Source organism: Centruroides vittatus, unplaced genomic scaffold (assembly GCF_030686945.1).
Source record: "Centruroides vittatus isolate TY-2023 unplaced genomic scaffold, ASM3068694v2 scaffold_712, whole genome shotgun sequence".
Taxonomy (NCBI): Eukaryota; Metazoa; Arthropoda; class Arachnida; order Scorpiones; family Buthidae; genus Centruroides; species Centruroides vittatus.
Window position 1 is genome coordinate 287,799 of NW_027122715.1, and position 24,004 is coordinate 311,802.

Genomic DNA, 24,004 nt, shown 5'->3' on the forward strand with positions numbered 1-24,004 from the left:
CCATTGTGAAATTTGAACTTTAATTATGATCACCCTGTAGATTGTTATATTATTAATATTATGAAATTTAAAAAATGTTTTTACCTGAAGTAATTTTCCATGTAATTTATTTTGATAAGTTAAATCATCAGCAGAAATTGATTGAAAAAGTTCATTTAAGAATTGCAAGCATTCATCAGGAGACAATAATGGAATTAAGGCACGTGCAGCAAGTATTCGTGTTTTCCAAATTGAACTACAGGCTGCTTGTTGTACAAATGGAACAAAACAAATGAGGTTTAAATTAGAATCACAACCTTCTACTGGTGAAGGATATAATCTTGATAGAAGGAGAAGAATTGGATATAGTGTTGGATGGAGATACAAACTATAAATAGAAGCAATTACCAGGTTAAATTTAATTTAAAAAAATATATATATATACCATATTTTTGCAGAATGACCTGCATGCTGGTCTATCTGGGGAAGACCATGAAATCAGATATTTCCATATGGTAAAAACCAGCATGCTGGTTTAAGTGAAGTTACACATCAATATCTAGAGGACGCATTAAAAAAATGAATGAGTTATGTTACATAAAAACGAATGAGTTTTTATTCTAAAATTGTGAAACTAACAACTTAAAATTCTCATGAAATTCCAAAAGTGCTTTTTTGTGTGTGTTTTATTTTATTTGATTCAAAAATGCAAAAATAAACATATAAAACTTAAGAAACTTGCTGTAAATTACCTCAGTTTACATCAATTAACATTAGTTTTCTGTGAAATTTGAGAGGAACGTGTTATTTTTAAGATCAGGATGAATGGTAAGTGTTGCTCACACTAACTAACTAACTACAACTACAATAAATGAATAACTAATTACCAAAAACTAGCATTAATTCTCTTCAAAATGAACGTTTTCTTTTGTTTTTAATGGTCATTATCAGGTTCTATTCGTGTAATGCTTGTAAGAGAATGCCCAAAGCTTGTAAGATGGCATTCTCTTACAAGCATTGCAATGAATAGAACTGATGATGACTGTTAAAAACGGAAGAAAATGTTTTGAAGAGAATTAATGCTGGTTTTCGGTAATTACTTATTTATTTATTGAATTATACACCAGTAATTTGTGGTGACTGTAACTACAACTACAACTACAACTACTACAACTACTACTACTACTAATGTCAATAAGTCATTAGTTGTTTTATTGTATTGTAAATGAAAACAGTCTTCCTAATTTTAAGTCAGTCTAATTACAATGTTATTATTTTATTGTACTCGGAAGAATGTTTTCTTTAACATTTAATTAACAACTAGTTTTCTTAGATCCAATTAATTTTATATTTTAGTTGCAATTTAACCAGCATGCTGGTAACTCTAGAGTTTCTGGCATGCTGATCATTCCACGAAAATATGGTATATATAAATATATAAAAATTATATTAAAAATAATATTTTTTTGTTTTAGTATATATATAATATAGTATAATATAATTGAAATATATTTTAATCCATGTTATTACCTTCTAGAATTAACTGAAGATGACATTTCTTGTGTTGCTTCTTGTAATTCTTTAAGCAAGAATTCAAACAGTGAAGGAAAATGCAAGAAGAAAACACGTCCTGTCATACAGTTCTTTTTATGGGGTTCATCTTTTGAACGATTGACACCAAATATACGTGTCATCAAAGCAGTAAATAGTAAAGTTGCTGAATTTTGAACCTAATTCATTATAAAGAAAATATAAAATATACATTATTAATACACTCCAGGAATAATTTATACATTTTATGATTTTCATATATACATATATTTTATAAATATCTTTAAAATAAACTATATTATTATATATTATATTAAAGAATAATAAAACCTAATTAAAAAACTAACATAACAAATAAAATATAATCAAAATTATAATTTTAAGTAATTAAATTTATTAATAATCAGATAAATTTCATCTTCTCTGAGACAGTTAGTTCCATAAATTCAAGAAATGAAATATTATAAAAATCACTAAACAGTTCAAGATGTCACAAACTTCTGAAATTAGCATTTTGTGATTTTTTTATGATTCTCATGTAGTATTGTATTAAAGATTAGTATACTACTATTTATTTCAAATTTTGTTATCTTTTGTCTCTGTAATTAAGTAAATTAATCATTTTTAATTAGTTAATTTGAAAAGAAATTCAAGAACAAACTTTTTCTGGAAAAGATTAATCTGATACAGCCTAAACTTTTAATAAGTACCATAAACATTTTATGACTAAATAACACTCACTATGTTCATTAAAATTCGTTTGTCTTGCATGAGATAGTTAGATAAAACGTGGATGGAGTAATGCAAAGATCACAGCTTTGTACTACAGACATAAAACTTTTTTACATAAAACAAAATCTTATTCATTAGTAAGTCAATTTATCTTTATCAAAATTAAGCAAAATACATAGATTGTATTTTTATACTATGACGAAAATAGAGCATGGTTTAATCCATTCCAAGATTTTGAACTTCTTCTGTCCATCTACATTTGAATAAGTTTACTGTTTGTTTGTTTATTGTCTTAAACCAAACTTAAGTCTAATCTGCTGGATTATCTTTTGCTATTTGAAGCTAATTTTTAATTAATTAATTATCTAAATTTGGACTAAAGGTAACTGTTTATTTTTTCCATCTTGTTACCATCTTTTGTATAAGATTGATAATTAAAAATTCTGAATTTATTCTGAATTTTTTTAATGGAGATTTGAATCCAGCTCTATATTGATAATTCACATAGTACAGCCTGAAATATAATAAAGTTTTGTAGGCTTAAATTTAGTTAATAATTTAGGATTCAGATATATTATTTTATATATGTATACAAAAATTATGGGAGACTATTTACAAGTATTGCATTAATAATCCAATGCAATTTTCTGTGTTATCATTGAATATATCTATATGATATATATATCGTATACCATTATCTAATCATAAAATTTTACCCTATTTTCTCTTTTACATTTTCCCAGACAACATTAGTTATTTAGCAGAGTATATATATACTATTTAAGGCAAATTAATTGTAGTTTTTGTAAAATAATTGGAAAAAAATTTGTAATTTTTAAAATATTTTAAATTACAAATTTTTAAAAAATTTCAATCATTATGAACAAAATGTTTTAGTAAAAACACAGAATACATTGTAAATATACAAAGAGTTTTATGTGAGATATGAAATTTTTAGAAAGTATCATAAAAATTCTTGTTGAGAAAAAGCACAAAATTAGTTAATAACCTGTAAAGAATTAAATTTATATTTAATTTATATTCTAAATATATCTCAAATGCTGCATTAAGATAAACATAAATTTTCAAATTCCTGATTACAATATATTCAATTTTCTCAAATATTACAGTATACACAGAATAATAAATTTCTTGTGCAACTTGAACACAAACTATATGGTGTATTTTCTCGGACACATGGCAAATTTCATCACTAATTTTTCTTCAGTTGATCAACTGAAGAAAAATTAGTGATGAAATTTGCCATGTGTCCAGTTGATCAACTGAAGAAAAATTAGTGATGAAATTTGCCATGTGTCCGAGAAAATACACCATATAGTTTGTGTTCAAGTTGCAGAATAAGCACCGGCACGGTTTCATAAATACTAAAATAAATTTCTTACCCCCCAATGTACTTCCTTGAATCCCTTAATTGATGTTTTTACTCCTTCTGCAACAAACGGCATAACAAGTTCTCCGAGACATGTGTCTTTGTAAATTGCTCGCAAAATATTAAGCGCATGAACCTATATACAAAATATTTAAATTAAGATTCATTACTTTAAGATTATCATTTTTCAAAAATTATCTCTATGGTTTCAAAGACATTAAAATTGGCAGATAACACTAATCATCACGTAATTTGTATCCATTACATACTGACTTTTAAACAATAATTTGTAGGTTACCTGCACAAAATTACAGTGAATATTTTATTGTAATTTGATATGAATGCTGATTTAACCATTATGCATACAAACACACTGCAATAAACAGATTTATTAAAAATCTAATGTTTTAGTCTACATGATAGACAATCATCAGAATATTGAGCATTTAGAAATATAATGCAGAAATATTAGTCTTTGAAATAAATATAAATATATTTGGAAAAAATTTAATAGTTAAATACATCAAGAAATAATGTTTATTTATGACAAGATTTGTATAAATGACTATTGCCAGTTGTTCTACAATAAAAATAAATAAATAGATATAAATACATAACAGTGTGGATTATATTTGTATTAAACTTGTATTGATGTTCACATCCTTAACTAGTTAATTAATGAGTACTTCCATATATTAGCAAAAGATTCAGAGTCTTTTGTAATTAAACATTCATAGTTTCACATTCCTTAGCATACTAAAAGTGGTATTAGCCAGGAATTAACCAGAAAACAAAATGCTACATACTTTACATGCACAATCCTATGATATATATAATTTTAAAGAATGATAAAGATAGGATTCAAGAAGCATAAAAATAGCAGGTATAGGATACCAGCTAAGATGAACAACATTAGCATGAACATGACCTACATTGGTTACACTAGGAGGAATTTTGCTAAATGAATATATGAGCTCAAATATAATGCATGTAATAGAAGAAACAGCACAGCTCTAGCCTGTATCACTAGCATGGAGATGCTGAGATGACATGTAATGATGCAGATGTGAGAATCTGAACTTTAATGAATATCTTTTTTCGATTTCATCATACCTATTTTGACAACACTATTTGACTATCCTTTATTACCTGAGAATATCTTGATTTACATTTTCTTGACAGTGAAAGCAATGATTTTCCATGATCTGTTGACCTCTCAGCCATGTGTTACTGTTTTAATATCAGAATTGACAGCCAAATGAATCAGTCATTGTATGTTCCACAAAGAGTCATCTTTGCCAATTTCTTGTGTGAGTGCCCAATCCTACTTCACTTTGGATATTTCACTTTACCCTCAATCAACTGTGCCCTTGAAGATGAACTTTCCTGAACGATCCTTAATGAGACAACCTTAAGGACCTAGTCACTAATCAAGGAACATCACCTTGTGGGCACCATCCACTCCAGGTATTTATCGACTCGTGAACAATTGTAAACTCTTTCTCTCACGATCACCTCCATTAGATAGGTCAGTTAATCTGATATTATGATAAATGTATAATGTAACCTTTTTCTTTTCAAATAAATGGTTATTTGTTGTTAACCCTAAAGTCCGAGTGCACTACTTCCATTGCACCGTCTCACCATCCTCCATCCGGAATCCAATCACTCACCTACACAACCGTTTGCATGACCTACTTTCAAAACCATAACAACTTCGCCTTCATGGCTTCCGTGCCAAACGAGACATGGTGCTGTCAGTCCTGATGAGGCATCAAAGAGGTGCCGAACCTCCAGTCACACAAAGATCATCAGAAACATCACTTCTCTAATTTGTGAGTACACCGTAAAAAAAAAATGGAAATATTTAAGCAGAAGTTAGCAGGAAAATGTTTAAACATGAGAGTCTCTGAATCTCTTGCCAATGCATGGAAATACACATTGATTAACAAGTCAAGAGCACATACCAATACAAGTTTAATGCAAATATAATCCACTCTAACAACAGACTTATCATATATTAGCCTATGTTTACTGAATAATTAAAAATTAGAAACAAGTAAAACACCAGTATGCATTCCAACAACAAAAACACAATGATGTCCTTCTCAGCTTGTATGATCTTAGTAGAGAGGAGAGTGTAGATTGTCTATGTTGGGTATGTTGAATTGCAAAAATATAAAAGGAGGGAAAAGAAATAATTGAATGAACAGTGGGTATTGGACAGCAGTCTGGCATTTGGTTACAATATGTATGATTACTGGAGGGGGATATTTGTAAAATAGGATAATCCAATGGAATTTTTATAAAATATATAAAAACTGACTAAAATTATTTTTTGTCAGGGAACTAAAAACTGTACTTTATCAAGACAGATATACATTAATATTACAATGTAGTAACTGTTGTTATTAAATAAATTTTATTCTTTGAAAGTCCTTCTTTAAGATTATTTTAAAAGAGATAAGTGTATTAAAAATCAAAAACTTATTTGTAAACATTTTTTATTTTATGGTAGTTTTAATTACAAATTAATAATAAGTATATACTGCCTGCTTAGCTTTTTAAAGAAAACAATTAATGAAATACAGTATTTGAATTAATACAAATTAAATATGTAATGTAATTAATGTGTAAATATGTAATTAAAAATTAAATATGTAATTAAATGTATGTGATTTTACACTTTAGTAAAGAAAAAGATTTTTATGATAGAATGTCATTTCAGCAATATATTAAAATATTAGAGTTTAAGAAATAATTATATTAGGAAATCATTTTTAATTGTTTCTAATATAAAATTATAAAGATTATATTATATAATACAAGTTTCGCATCTGAATTATTCTATACAAAAATTGATATCAATCTGAAAAAATAAATAAAACTTAATAATAAAAAATATACCTGAGCATCAACATTTTCAGTGAATCGTGACAAATCCAATAATTTCTCCATAGCTTGCTTAAAACAATTGAATCCAGTTACATTTGGTTCTGTAATTAATAATGCCTGAAAATTATAAAAAATTTAAATAAACATTTAAATAATGAGAAAAATACATCATAAAAGATTAATTATTTAAGATATACAATATGTAATAATTTAAAAATTCTTAATCTTAATTCTGAATCTTAAAATCTTAAAAAAAGTTCAGTAAAGATAATAATTATCCTTACTGAATTTATTTTAAGATTTTAGTTTCTTTAAGAAACTTTAAAATCTTATCATGAACTGAATTAATAAATTTAACTGTCTATATCAGGTGTGGCCAACAAGTCACGATTGACTGGTCGATCACGAAGCCATTTTGGTCGATCACTCGCGATGTCTTGACTTAATGTGTTACACTTGTAACCGAACGCAATGTGTGAATGTAGCACACAAACGCAACAGTATGCATGCAGTTATTACTCGACTCATAGAAAAACACAGTCATTTAGCTTGAATATTTGGTACTGTCATACATTAACTGAGAAAAATATCCCAGTATCACCAAATGTAGTGAATATATTTATTCTTATTTCAGATCTACGTACCTGTGTGAATTGGCATTTTCATACTTAAAGTTAATGAAGACTAAACAATGTTCTGTCCTGAGTGATTACCATACTGAAGACTCATTATTACCATCTTTGTCAGGATATACACCTAATTATGATTCCTTGCTTAGAGACATGCAAACTCAGTCCTTCCATTAATATTAAGGTAATAAAATAAATTCTAAATCTTTCTTTATCTGTAGCTAATTTGAATTAATAAATATTGTTAATAATTACTCGTGTTGTTTTAATTTCCCTGGACGTGAGTTTATTGGCCCATTAAATAATTATGTTGTTTTTTTATGTAGGTAGATATACAGGGTGTTTCAGTACGAGGTGCACTCCTGTGAGCTATTGATAGATTAGCAAAAATAAGTCTAAAAATGATAAATTTTCCTGGCCTAAAAAAAATCGCGAAAGTGAAATCTTATAATCAAATTATCAGCCATACTGTGCATTTTTATAACAACTTTTTCATATTTACAAACAAATAGTACCACAACTTATACATTCCAACTGATAAAAAAATTAAATTATATTTTAAGTTACTAAAAATCTATCTTGTAAAAGAGTCAAAAAAACGAATTTTTTAGGTATTGCCTGTACGGAATGAACTCGTAGCTGCAAATATCAAAAGTTGGGTCTGGAAATTTATTTTCACTATAAGCCTATATCTCGAAAACTTAATAAGTGATTTAAAAAATAAAAAATAGTTTTAAACATATATTTTGCTTATCTACCATAGCCTGCGGGAGTGCACCTCGTAATGAAGCACAGTGTATAAACATAGTATGTATTTCACACCTTTCCCTCCCCACTTAGACTATGCCTATGACAACAAGTCAATTGCGACATATTTTTAAGATAAAAAGTAGATCTTATGTACACAAAAGTTGTCCACCCCTGGTTTATATCATTTAATTATATTTCAAAATAATAATAATAATAATAATAATAATAATAATAATAATATAACTCTCCCGTGGTCACCACCTGGTCGTGGTGGGAGAGCCCAGTAATTTTACTGATCCATAGGGCAATGCAGGCTGGAGCATAAGCTCCTGGTAGGGACACCCATGCCAGTAAGGTCTATGGGGAGAAATGAAGCTAAGAGTGACCACGCCCACATTCTGTGGAGATATTCATCATGGTAATAACTAGATCAAAGTGTGATACCGGCTCGGACGTCGCCCGGGTTAACAAGGTCCGCGTTCGTGGGTTAGGCAGAGGCTCACGTTCGAAAAATAGGTCACAGTCTCCCTTGGTCACCGGTGGCGAAAGCAGCACCGGCCCAAGCATGGCTACTGCAATGCCCTCAACAGATGTGAGGAACCAACCCAGCCTTGGTGTTTCTGTGGCAATGCATCCACAGACCACAAAGGCTGGAAAACCACGCCAACGGATGAAATGGACAGTAGAAATGAACGAGTTTATCATCCGTACTTATTACACCATCACAAAACTCGAAACAAACATGACAGCATACAGACAACAACTACACCATAGATTCACACAACAGTATCCTCATCTCACTGTCACCGAACAAAGGGTTGTTGATCAAAAAAGAACAATTATACACAACAACCTTATTCCACAAACAACACTTGAACTTATCAAACAACAGGTTGCTGATCAAATACATCAACAGACAGAAACATCTAACATTAATGAAGATCATGTAACCTGTCAGGATAATCCAGCAACAAGCATTGATAATAACACACATACAACAATTACCACTAATGATACTACAGACACTTCCTCATCCATCACTGATAACATAGACTTGGATTTAGTTAATACGCTCTCACTTATATTTCAGGAAACACTCACTAAATATACAGGTACAGATCCCACACAACGACCACGAATACCAAAAATCAACACGTCAAAGGAAGTAGGAAAAACACTAAATTATGTAAACACTCACTTACTACCACACTACATTCATTCAATTTCTACACTCGCAGACATTCATACATTAGTTTATGCTGGGGCAGTCACAGTAGTGACACACCATGGACTGAAAGTACAATCACAGACAAATACACAGAAAACACAATTCTATCACAAGCCTGCCTGGCAGAGAAGAATAGAAACACAAATAAATGACATTAGACAGCAATTAGGCAGGCTAACACAATACACTAAAACAACATAACACCCAAATTAAGGAAACAGCTCAAAAACATTTTCAAGAAAATAAAAACACACACAAAACATGAACATCACAACACACGCATTACAGAATACATTGATACACTAAAACAAAAACTTGCTGCCAAAGCACGTAGACTCAAACGATACAAAACATGTACACTACGAAAACAACAAAATAAATTATTTACAAACAATGAAAAACTCTTTTACAGACAAATCAATAGCAAAGCAAACACTGATACACAGCACAGTGGCACACCAACAGAAGAAGAACTTACAACATATTGGTCTTCTCTTTGGTCCAGTGCTGTCACGCACAATGCTGATGCAGGCTGGATCGAGGAGGAGAACAGAAACTTGCACAACATACCAACTATGCCCTGTGTTGAAATAAACATACATGATTTCCAATACACTGTTAACAGAACACACAACTGGAAGACACCTGGTGTAGACAACATTCACAATTTCTGGTACAAAAAGTTTACATCACTGCACCAGGAACTAGCTAAACACCTAACACACATCATCATCAATCCACAAGACATGCCAAATTTTCTTACTCAGGGCATCACCTACATGAAACCTAAAAACAACAATACCACAGACCCCACACAATACAGACCAATTACATGTCTTCCAACACTCTACAAATTATTGACATCCTGTATTGCAAACAAAATATACAAACATGTTGAAGAACACGACATTCTAACAGAACAACAAAAAGGTTGTCGTAGAAACCACAGGGGATGCAAAGAACAGTTACTCATAGATTCAGTCATTCTACGGCAAGCACACAGACAACACAGAAACATACACATGGCATATATAGACTACAGAAAAGCATTCGACAGTGTTCCACACAGTTGGCTGCTACATATCCTACACATGTACAAAATACATCCATCACTCATTGCATTCTTTCAAAGCACTATGCAGCACTGGAGAACAACACTACATCTCAGGGTTAGTAACACTTCCATACAAACAAACCAAATTTTTATTAGGCGAGGAATTTTTCAAGGAGATTCCTTGAGTCCTCTCTGGTTCTGCTTAGCCCTGAACCCATTATCCAACATGTTAAACAACACGCAATATGGTTACAATATTAGACACAAAAAAACAACACAGTTTACACTGTCACATCTCATGTACATGGATGACGTAAAACTTTATGCATCCACACAAAAACAACTTCATCAACTCCTACAAATCACACATTCATACACCAAGGACATACAAATGGAATTTGGCCTAGATAAATGCAAAACAGTTCACATAGAAAAAGGAATCCTGAAGAAAGAAGATTTTGCACTTGGAAATGGAGACATTATTGAATCCATGGAACAGGGCGAGTTCTACAAGTATTTAGGATTCCAACAGGCCAAACTAACAGAACATACACAAATAAAGCAAAGATTAATTAAAGAATACCAAAGTAGGTTAAATGCTATTCTCAGAACACAATTAAATGCAAAACACACAGTCAAAGCAATAAACACATATGTCATCCCAGTACTCACATATTCTTTTGGACTTATACATTGGACTCACACAGATCTCGAGCAACTCCAAAGGAAAACAAGAACAACACTTACTAAGCATAAACAACATCATCCTAAATCCGCCACAGAAAGATTAACCCTTCCACGTAAAGATGGCGGACGTGGCCTGATTGACATAGTTAACCTTCACTACAAACAAATACAGTCACTGCGAGAGTTTTTCTACAAAAAACAAGAAACATCACAATTACATAAAGCAGTAACTCTAGCAGACTCGAATAACACACCATTAAACTTACACTCACATCATATGGACACAACACAACATATAAAAAGCACAGACACCATTAAGCAATCGTGGGCTCGAAAGGCGCTCCATGGCAGGCATCCTTATGACCTGGCCCAGGATTTTGTTGACAAAACTGCGTCAAACAGCTGGTTAGCTCGGGGATGCCTCTTTGGGGAGACGGAAGGATTCATGATCGCCATACAGGATCAGGTCATAAATACTAAAAACTACAGAAAACACATACTCAAAGATGCAACACTCACAAATGACACGTGCAGAAAATGTCACATCATGCCAGAAACTATACAACACATCACCTCTGGTTGCAAGCTCTTGGCACAGACAGATTATTTACACAGACATAATCAAGTAGCAAATATAATACACCAAGAGCTTGTAAAGAAACACAAATTAGTAGACATCCACGAGCCATACTACAAATACATTCCACAGACAGTATTGGAAAACAACACGCACAAAATGTACTATGACAGAGCTATAATCACAGATAAAACAATTTATCACAACAGACCAGACATCACACTCATTGACAAACACAATAAAATCACATACATTATAGACATATCCATTCCAAACACTCACAATTTACAAAACACATGCACTGAAAAATTTAGTAAGTACACAGAACTCGCCCAGGAAATAAGGCATCTGTGGAGGATGGATAGGGTGCTTATTGTACCTGTTGTTCTCTCCTCTACAGGTGTCATACCACACACACTACACAAAAGCCTGGGCACATTAGAATTGAATAGAAACACATACATCACTCTACAGAAGGCCACTATATTGAATACATGTCATATTGTGAGAAAATTCCTGAATACAGACACACACACTGATACACTTCTTTAATTTCTGTTTTGGTTACTATGCCTTGACTTTGGTCCGGCATAGTACTTAGCCACCGGTGTTAACCGAGTATATCTAACTTAACCCAACATAATAATAATAATCAAGTAGCAAATATAATACATCAAGAGCTTGCAAAGAAACACAAATTAGTAGACATCCACGAACCATACTACAAATACATTCCACAGACAGTATTGGAAAACAACACGCACAAAATGTACTACGACAGAGCCATAATCACAGATAAAACAATTTACCACAACAGACCAGACATCACACTCATTGACAAACACAATAAAATCACATACATTATAGACATATACATTCCAAACACTCACAATATACAAAACGCATGCACTGAAAAAATTAGCAAGTACACAGAACTCGCCCAGGAAATAAGGCATCTGTGGAGGATGGATAGGGTGCTTATTGTACCTGTTGTTCTCTCCTCTACAGGTGTCATACCACACACACTACACAAAAGCCTGGGCACATTACAATTGAATAGAAACACATACATCACACTACAGAAGGCCACTATATTGAATACATGTCATATTGTGAGAAAATTCCTGAATACAGACACACACACTGATACACTTCTTTAATTTCTGTTTTGGTTACTATGCCTTGACTTTGTTCCGGCATAGTACACAGCCACCGGTGTTAACCGAGTACATCTCACTTAACCCAACATATATAATAATTTGACAAAACTGCGTCAAACAGCTGGTTAACACGGGGATGCCTCTTTGGGGAGACGGAAAGATTCATGATCGCCATACAGGATCAGGTCATAAATACTAAAAACTACAGAAAACACATACTCAAAGATGCAACACTCACAAATGACACATGCAGAAAATGTCACATCATGCCAGAAACTATACAACACATCACCTCTGGTTGCAAGCTCTTGGCACAGACAGATTATTTACACAGACATAACCAAGTAGCAAATATAATACACCAAGAGCTTGTAAAGAAACACAAATTAGTAGACATCCACGAGCCATACTACAAATACATTCCACAGACAGTATTGGAAAACAATACGCACAAAATGTACTACGACAGAGCCATAATCACAGATAAAACAATTTACCACAACAGACCAGACATCACACTCATTGACAAACACAATAAAATCACATACATTATAGACATATACATTCCAAACACTCACAATATACAAAACGCATGCACTGAAAAAATTAGCAAGTACACAGAACTCGCCCAGGAAATAAGGCATCTGTGGAGGATGGATAGGGTGCTTATTGTACCTGTTGTTCTCTCCTCTACAGGTGTCATACCACACACACTACACAAAAGCCATATTACAATTGAATAGAAACACATACATCACACTACAGAAGGCCACTATATTGAATACATGTCATATTGTGAGAAAATTCCTGAATACAGACACACACACTGATACACTTCTTTAATTTCTGTTTTGGTTACTATGCCTTGACTTTGGTCCGGCATAGTACACAGCCACCGGTGTTAACCGAGTACATCTCACTTAACCCAACATAATAATAATAATTTTATTCAAGAACCAATATAAACTACACACAATATTTTGCATATATTTAAATATGGAATATAATAGTATATTTATAGCTACAACATGTACTTGTAAAACAAGTAGCTCAAAAATCAGAACAAAAATATTATGCCAGATTAATATTTTGTATAATCAAAATATAATCATTATTCTGTAACATTCTCATTTCTTTATAAATCATGTAAGTAAATTAATGAACTAACTAATTATATTTAATATCTTTATATTTTAAGATTTGTGAATATGGTTTATATGAGTTATTTTACATTAATATAAATATAAGGTGTCTCAAAATGAGACCAATAAACTTCAGGTGTAAATAAATGCTTGTTATAAAGGATATCGTAACGAACATTAAGCATTTATTGCCAATAAATCATAGTTTGCAAATGAATCATTTTGCCACTAGAACAAATCAACAAATGAATCAATAGTTTGTATACATCAAAATAAAAATGATGCTATCATATCCTACACTAAATTTACACAATTGTTTTGGCTACGGTTTTTACATAATTTAAGCAAAATACTATTTTGGATTAATATATTTTTTCATTCATAAATATATCTAAATATAAACAAGTTTTGTATTTAAAGGAAGAAAACAGATTATAATTTAATATAAAAAGATAACTTTATTTTGTTTAGTTAAATCATAAACATTTAATTATTCTATAATTTTTGATTTTGATTGTAAAGTACTTTCTGTTGATAAAAATCTTTCAGGAAATTTTTTCTAGGTATTTTTCCATTCCTAATATTGATTGGCAGAAAGAGATGATATCTGATCTTGTAACATATTGCTGATAGTCATTCCTTCCCATTTTGCTTGTTGCTACATTCCTTTTGGCATTGTGTTACTGTATGCACATCTCTTTGTTCATTTTTTTAATCTTAAGATCACTTTCTTTCTAAACAAGTGATAACAGTTACTCTCTCAGATAGTTGTCAATTAACATCTAGTGTAAACAAAACATATTTCCCTAAAAAAGATATAATATAATAAAACTTAATTGTCAATTCTACTTTTTATGTTTTAAAAAAATCAAATAAGCAGAGAGCAGCTATCTGTTACAGAATAGTAAATTGCAATAACTTAGAAATCTGAATAATTTTCGAATTTATAAAGTTTTGTAATCACTAACTCTATTGGATGTTCATAGACTATTTTCTTCGTAAAAAGCAATTGAGTTTTCAAGGATCAGTGTTTACTGATTATTAATATTACTATAGCCATTTGCTAGCCCGATAATTCGGCAGTTGTTGGTCTTTGTATATAACGGGTTAGTTGTTGTTTATTTATAACTTTTTATTATTACAAATTTCTTTTTTGTCAATAACACTCCAACAAAGAAGAATACCGTGTAATTATAAAAAAATTATATTGAAATTTTATTATAATTTATATTGAAATTTACAGTAACATTTTTTAATGACAGCAGGAAATCTTTTATTTGTCACTATACCAATTATGAGATTTTTGTCTGCTTCTATTTTCTAATATTTTTAATTTTTTAATTTAGCAATTACAGATATCCATAATAGCCATTTATCCTTCTACTAAGACTTGGTTAACTTCCATAAAAGTCAAAATTTTTGTTTTAATATTATATCACTGGCTCTAATTCTTGCCCATCATTCAATTAACTCAAAAAAGGTTACCATTAAATTTCTAATAATTGTTTTTAATTTAGTTAACCTGAACAGCAAATGGAACTCCAGCACTTCTTCTAGTTGGACACAGTTTTAAATCTCCTTTTCCACATAATGAATCAAATAATTCTTGTAGCCATATTTTTGGCAAGTGATGCAAAGATGTTCTGCTAGATCTATAAAATGATGATAATAGTTAAACAATTAATCATTGTAAAATTAAATCGTTATTATTAAACTTGTATTCATCTCAGAATATTACATTATATCTTATTTTAAATCTAAAAAACATATAGTATTAAATTTTACACAATAGTTTTATATTAGTCTCCGATACCTGACACAGGTCAAATTTTTTCTGCAAGGTCAGTAGAAAGTGTGCTATATTTATCATCGTCTTGTGTTTATTTAAATAGCTTAAATAATTTGCTTGACATTTAATTGTAGTTTAAATCAGTGTTCCGCAACCTTTTTCTACTTGTGGCACACCTATGACTCGACATGACTAAATCGTCAATAAAACAGCAAACATAGAATATTAAAAAATTACACAAGTTAAAATTGATCAAATGCCAACCTTTTATTGTAGGATTCAGCACTTTTGCGATAAAACATTAATAAAATTTTTCACAATATCTACCAGAGGGCTTCAAGCAGTTAAATGATATGGCTACAAGACACAGTAGATATTGTGAAAAATTGTGCGCCAAATCCTACAATAAAAGGTTGGCATTTTAATCATTTTTAATTTGTGTAATTTTTTGATATTCTATGTTTGCTGTTTTATTGAAGAGATTTAGTTATATCTTCGAGCCAGTTTTGCTGTTACTTCTGAGTTGGAGTGTAAAAAGAATTAAAGAATAGACTCAAAAAAAATTATATTTTTTTTATGTAAGTTTTCTAATGCTTCAAACCAGGATGATGTTAAATGTAGCACAACCTCTGCTGACCTTTCAAGAAACATACTAGAAAATAATTTTACACCACTATTGCCTAAACTTCCATTCTTAAATAATGTTTGGATTGCATATTCCTGTTCATCTGGGAGTCATTATATATAACTTTGTTAAAACTCTGCAACTCTCCCAATCTCAAACTCTCTGATATATTATATGGATAACACTTTACAAAAACTTAAAACCTTAACTTTTATGTTCTTATTAATTATCAATATCTAGATTTTTATTTTTGTTTTAGCCTTATTTTGTTTTTATATTATTTTTATTAACACTATATTTATTTTATTTTGGTTATCCAATTTTGTATTTTATTTAACCACATTTTATATATGTTGTGAATATCCTCTGTATTTGTTTTAAATTTAAATCAAAACTTATACTCACATGTTTTAATTCTAGCACTTACTACACATTTAGATTTAGAACATGTTCTTATGTTTGGTCAACGTAAAAAATTTTTTAAAATTGCTAATCAAATTTTGTATCTTCTTTGTTCACCTGAGGATGACATTTTAAAATGTTGAAAATATTTGTATATATTCAATTTCTCAAGTAAATAAATTTAATGCCAAAAGACAGTATATTTCCTCTGTAACCTATATTTAACGTAGTATGTGAGTATATAAATTTCTTCCATAAAGTTTAGCATTCTAATTCTGGAATGTATGTGTGATTGTTACAATATTTATAATTTAGGAATACATTTGAAATTCAACAGTTATTCTACACTTTTTCATCTAGAGTTATGTGAGAATTAATATTGTAACAATCATATGTAAATTCCAAAATTAAAATATTATGCTTTATAGATCTGAAGCAGATTTATTATTAGATCAAAAACATTGTCAAAGTTGGTTTTAAAATTAAGATTGATAGTTGTATGTGTTTAAGAATAATTCGTTCAGCAGCATTTATGAATAATTGTAATATTTTTACATATTCAATCATAACTGATTAATGCATAAAAATTTAAAGTCCTATTTACATTTACTTCATTTTTATTCATTATTTAATCTGAATTTATTTTTAAGCCGTAATAAACAATTAATTTTATTGAGTTAAATTTTCAAAAATATTAATGTGTTTTTCAATGTTTTAAATATATTAAACTACAATATAATATTACATAAAAAATTAATTTTCTGTATATTCTTTAATTTAATTTTTCAAATATATATAATCTATGACTTTTAATTCTATTTAATAAAATGGAGAAAACACTGAGATTGGAATTACATGTATATTTTCTTATCACAAGCACTTTCAATGAACCTGTAGTTATCATGTCAGGCAAATACGGAAATTTACTAAAAATAAACAAAAATAATCCGATGAAGAACAGGACGCTTAAAATTCAAATTAAAACTTTTGTCAAAACCGTTAAGAACATGTAACAAATATTCAAATGTGTTTGAAATTGAACAAGCAGTAAACTCCGTGATATTCAAAGCGGAGCATGCGTGGTTCCAGGCTCACGCTTTATGTATACTGGAGGATGCTAATAGTTGCTTAATTGCTTGTACTGTACAGCATGACCCATACACTGGGCAGGTCGAGGGTAGGAGTGTTGTATGTATCCAAGGTGGTAGTAAGAAGAGATTCCCATATAGAAATGAGTTTCCAATTTTTACAGCTCATGAGCATAATTGATTGGGACCATAAAGGGTTGTAATTCTGCTCAAGTACCTTTCTCATAAGTTCTGTGGTGTGTCTACCCCTCACAACATCCTCTTGGTGTTCCGCAAGGCAGCTAGCAAGCCTTCTAGTAGTGGCCCCGATATACCTTGTGTTTACTCACATTGCAAGATTCTCCAGTGGAACTGCATAGACCCTCGACTTCTCAAGAGTAGAAAACTTGTCCTTATCATTGCAAATGAGCTTGCATAGATTTGGAAGTGAGGATAGTGGTAGGACAAAGTTACGCTGCTTAAAAATACAGAAAATGCATATAGAAAGGTATGGCAACGATGTTTGGACCACAGAAAATTTCCTCTTATTGCATAGCGTAGTGCTTGGAATTAGTGATTTTTCTACCATATTGAGCACATGCATAAATTTAGCACACAAAAAACCAGCAGTGCGTACCGCCAAACTGATGTTGTCTAATTCAATGTTTACCAGTGCTTACGAAGATGATAGTAAGAAAGCTTTTCTGATGAGGGCAGCAATGGCGGCATTAACATATTATGAAGGCTGAATGGCCTCTGTTGGGATAACGTGTGATGCCATGTTAGATTTGTAGTGAACCGAGAATTGTGGTCCTTCAGGAGATTTACATACATGCAAATCTAAGAACGTTGTTGCAACATCGTTTTCTTTCTCCCAAGTAAAATTGATGGAAGGATATATACTTGAGAGTTGCTGCATAAAGGTGAGAAACGTCTCATCTGTGTCTTCCCACACTATGAGAATATCATCAACATAATGCAAATACAGCCACGGGTAGTGGATGGAAAGCAAGGAATTGAACGTTTTGTGCTCAATCTCTCTCATAATGAATTCCGCTAGGATTCTTCGTACTACTACCTTGGATGCATACAACACTCCTACCCTTGACCTGCCCAGTGTATGGGTCACACTGTACAAGCAATTAAGCAACTATTAGCATCCTCCAGTATACGTATAGAGTGAGCATGGACCGCATGCACCACTTTGAATATCACGGAGCTTGCTGCTCATTCAATTTCGAACACATTTGAATATTTGTTACGTGTTCTTAACGATTTAGACAAAACTTTTAATTTGAATTTTAAGCGTTCTGTTCTTCATCGGATTATTTTCATTTATTTTTAGTAAATTTCCGTATTCACCTGATGACAATGACTATAGGTTCATCAAAAATGCTTGCGATAAGAAAGCATACATATAACTCCAATCTCGGAGTTTTCTCCATTTTATTATACAGTATTTGGCGTAAAAATGATCCCATTGATCATTAATTCTATTTAAAAAATAATGATAAATTAATAATGTTATGGAAATTTATTTTTATTATATACTATGAAAAATTATAACAAAATAAGAAATTACCTCCAAAGTCTGTGGCATAATTTTGAAAATCCTATATAGGCTTGTTCAAAAGCTCCACGATGTTTAACTTCAGCTAACTGTTGATTAAAAAATTCACCTATTTTCAAAATCTATCAAAATAAAAATTTTAAATCCTTGTTATTTTTGACAGTAAATAAAAGAAAAAAAACAATAAAAGAAAAATTTTTAAACCTGGTCACAAGAAATAAGGCCATTATCATTTTCTTCTGCAATAGGGACTTTTTGACAAATATCACCAAGCAATAATGATACTTCTTTATGTGCTCTCCAACTGCATAATAATAACATTTGTGCTGTCACTGCTCTAGTTTTCATTACATCAATTGTTACAAAAGACTTGCAATAATCATCATTTAAATTTTTAACTATTTGTGCTGTTTCAAAACGTCGACCAATTGCTTTTTGTACCGCTGACTGTAACTGATTCAATGTTTCTAAAAATCATAACTTTGTTAGTTATAATCTAATAAGATTAATAAAAGACTTTAAAAATTTTTAACAGTATTCTATTTCATGCAGTATGATTTATTATTGTTATTTTTTTTCTATCAAATCGTTTTAAAAAATGATGAAGTACATTAGATTGAATGAGCTTATACATCAAGCAATAAAAAAAAATAAATAGTAGCAGTTTCTAAATATGTACTGTTGCATAATATATGCAACAGTATATATTTTATAAATTAAAAAATTATAGAAATTTCTAACTAATTATCAGAAAGATTGAAAATTGAAAAAGTTTTTCAAACACTTATTTCAAATATTTTTAAATATAATTTTATTTGATTTTATGTATATTATACAAATATTAAGATATATTTATAACTCTCTACAGAAAGAGTAACAAACTCATTAACATTTTTCACATAAATTTTAACTTTAAAATATTTGAAATAAGTATTCAAAAAAACTTTTTCAAATCTCAATCTTTCTGATGATTAGTTAGGAATTCCAATAATTTTTAATTTTATAAAATAATAAAATTAGTCATACTGTAGTAATTTCAAAAACTAATACAGTAGAGCATCAATTATCCAAATACTGATCAACCAAAACATTGGTTAACCGAAAGCATTCCAGTCGGCAAATTCAAATTTCCGCTAGTGCTGTGGTGCTGCAATATTTGGCTATGTCTTGAGCTACTCCAATATTATTTTTGTTGGTCTGCATGTTTTAGCTGGCAATACAGGTGCGACCATGAGAAAGTACTTAAGGATGTGCCAGTATTTGAATGAGGCTTTTTCCCCATCGTGAGTGGTGAGCTTTGCTTGTTTTGTGTGGTATTTTTCTGAAGATTGTGTGTAGGGATGTGTTTTGTGCTGAATCGAAAGTTTTTTGATATTAACTTCTGAAATATAATTTTTTTTGTTTTTATATTTTTCGATATATTTATTTTGTTTTGCAAAATAAAGATATAATTTTTAACCATACAATAGCCACGATTATATTTTAAAAAAATTTTCATTAGGCTTAACATCGACGAAAATTCAACACAAAGCAACACACAACAGAGAAAAATTTCAACATGGGAAAGGTTAATATATTTTTTCGTACATGATCAGTTATCCAAACAATCCCAGTCCCAAATTGTTTCGGATAATCGATGCTCTACTGTAACATAACTTGATATTATTGATTTTTGACTTGAACATATTGATTTTTTGAATAAACAGAAGTATTGTTTATTCAAAAAAGTATATTAAATATATCAGAAATATTATAAAGTTTATAAACATTTCTATTTTGAATTATTATTTGTCACTTCTTTCTCATGTAAATGTTTGTTTATTTGAATTATGGAGTCACTAATAGAGAAGAATTGTGTATTGAATCATAATGATGATCATCTAATATATCATCTAATATATATTTATATACAGTAGAGCGTCGTTAATTGGAATGTCGGTAATTGAAATGGCCGGAAATTGGAATGATTTTCAGTCAAACTGTGTCGTGCTGAATCGAACATTTTTGATACTAGATTTACTTCTAAAGTATAATTTTCATGTTTTTTATATTCTTCAATATATTTATTTTGTTTGTACAAAATGCAGAAATAATTTTTAACGATACGATAGCCTCGATTATTATTATAAAAATTTTCGTTAGGCTTAAAATCGACGAAAATTCAACACGAAGCGACACGCAACGGAGAAAAATTTGAACATCGGACAGGTTAATATATTTTTTCGTACAAAGTCGGAAATTGGAACAAATGACTAATTGGAACAACCCCAGTCCCCAATTGACGCCAATTTTTGACGCTCTACTGTATTAAATTTAAGAAATTTTGTGTTCAGTTCACTGGTGTGATAAGCCCTAATATAAATAACTACCTTAAGTTAGTAGATATGTTTAAAAATTAAACTCAGTAAATAAAATTAATATTTAATTTAAAATGCTAAAACTTTTATAAGGGTATATGAAGGAAAAAACTTTTTTTTTTTGGAAATTGCAGATTTTATATTTGTTAGATAAAAGACAATTAAATATTCCATAAAATTATTTTACATAAAAACTTTAAATTGATTAAACTTTTAATTAAACAGTTTCTTAAAAATTATACATTGAATAACATTATTAAAACTGATAAACAGCAGTTAAATTTCAAGTAAATTTATATTGTAATGAAACATTTAATAGATATATAATATATGTGTTAGGCTCAAAGACCAAAATCACTCATTGAGCAAAAAAAACGACCATAATGTGTTGTGGTTGTTTCAAAACAGCCACAATGCGAAATTTATGTTGTAGCTTTCGTGATATTTGACCACGATGCATTCTGGTTAGGTTAGGTTACTCAGACAGTTTGAGATTGGTTCAAATGTTTTAGAGTGCCTGATGTTGATTGAGAATGTGCAGCTCCCAGAAATGTTTTGTAGCTGTTGTAATGAGCATTAATCCATCAGGTCTTTATCAGTTAAGAAACAAGGGTCTTTGACTTTATGCTTGTAATGAATTTACACTTTCTGAGAGTAACTTCATAAACATTCAGGACATACCCTCAACTTCACACATCGCTCAGCATCCACATTAACATCTGGAAGTAAGCAAGGTTTTATAATGTGTCACTGTAAAAGATACTGTATTGATAAAAAATGCAAATGTCACTTAAAGAATATAAAATGCAACTCGAAATGTCACGATAATAATTCTTGTAAAAATAAATAACTCTGAAACATTCTTGATTCTCATAAAAAACACTGATTTTTTTAATAAAAGTTCCTGACAAAGTAATTATTTTTAGTACATTAGTTGTTAGAAAACATTGACATATCAAGTACTGCAACAGATTTTCACAAATGATTACATGTTGTTGAAAAGCAACCAAGTAACCTAACCAACCTAACCAGAACACGTCGTGGTCAAATATCATGAAAGCCACAACATGAATTTCACTTTGTGGCCATTTTGAAATGACCACAATGCATTGTGGTTGTTTTTTTTGCTCAATGAGCGATTTCGGTCTTTGAGCCTAACATATATTTATAGTGGCATGAAATGAATTTCAGTTTAAAATAATATTGATTCAACAGATTTGTAGTAATTAAGTAAATTAAATATTTATTTTTATATAATGGAGTAAATTTATTTATCTTCATATATTTTTTAAAGATGATTTTTTAAGTCTAAATTGTGTCAGCAGATATCAATTTTCAATATATTAGAAACTTTCAATTGTCATTATTAAACATAGAAATTATGAGAGTTGGTTATAAGTTTTATAGTCACATATTAATTAATTTAACTGTAAACAAGTATATATCTAAAAAACTTTAGTACTTTACACCAAAGAATACACAATAAAATAAAGAAAATTTTGTTTAATTAATATAAAATTAAAGTTATTCTAAAACTGAAAGACAGATAGACTTATTTATTTTACAGACATATCTATAAATAAAATTGTCAAACTAAATTACCTGGATCAGTATCCATTGGCAAGTGTCCTTCTGGAGAGGTATTGCATACAATAGGTGATACTGCATTAGTAGTTTCAAAACAATATGTTATTAATTGAGAGAGAGTTTCTTTCCAACAGACAGATTCTTCTTTATCAAAATCAGAACTGCAAGAATTTTTCAATAAAATTTTATAAATTATTTTTTCTCTGAAGTATATTGCTTTTATGATTCACAAAACTTGGCACCATAGTTGAACAAATATTAACCATACTGCTTACTAAGATTACAAAACATTCTTTATTTTAAAAATATTTTCGGCTCACTTTGAGCAATCTTCAGTTAAGAACAGCATATATAAAAACGAAACATAGAACAAGCTTTTGAACTAAAATGAACAAATAATTTAAATTAAGTTTTAGAATAACAAGCAAGAACAATGGTTCTTCTGGTCAAAGCTGCTTATTTTTAAATAGAGTATTTGTTTGGTAGCCTTAGTAAGAATTGTGCTTTAATATTTGTATATTGCTTTAATATTTATAGTAATGTTATGTTGCCCAGATAAATTTAATTAAAATATTACAAATATTAAGCGTTATTATTTTCTTGACATCAGATAAAAGTTTATGAGCACTGTTTATTAATAAGATTTTGATGAGTAAAACACAAAACAAGTACAAAATATTTTACAAGCACTTTTGACATGTATGGAATGTCTTCTTCAGGCAAAAAAATAAATAAATTTTAGAATGTTGATATGAATTTTGATTTTAACATTAAACAGTGCTCATAAACTTTTATCTGATAAGAATCTGGAATGGAAAAATTGGTTATTTCTT

The 24,004-nt window shown here is 30.0% G+C and overlaps 1 protein-coding gene across 2 annotated transcripts in view; it reads right to left on the reverse strand.

Moving 5' to 3' along the window:
* The window catches only part of THADA (Thyroid adenoma-associated protein homolog), a 108,636-nt gene that overhangs the window by 19,093 nt on the left and 65,539 nt on the right, over window positions 1-24,004 (reverse strand). For both annotated transcript variants that reach the window (XM_067287833.1, XM_067287834.1), the window contains 8 exons: window positions 23,187-23,332; window positions 19,432-19,694; window positions 19,240-19,349; window positions 15,297-15,426; window positions 6,560-6,664; window positions 3,666-3,788; window positions 1,510-1,709; window positions 85-367 (listed from right to left, as the gene is read on the reverse strand). In XM_067287833.1, the coding sequence (XP_067143934.1) occupies window positions 85-367; window positions 1,510-1,709; window positions 3,666-3,788; window positions 6,560-6,664; window positions 15,297-15,426; window positions 19,240-19,349; window positions 19,432-19,694; window positions 23,187-23,332 (1,360 nt within the window). The remainder of the gene's footprint in view (window positions 1-84; window positions 368-1,509; window positions 1,710-3,665; window positions 3,789-6,559; window positions 6,665-15,296; window positions 15,427-19,239; window positions 19,350-19,431; window positions 19,695-23,186; window positions 23,333-24,004) is intronic.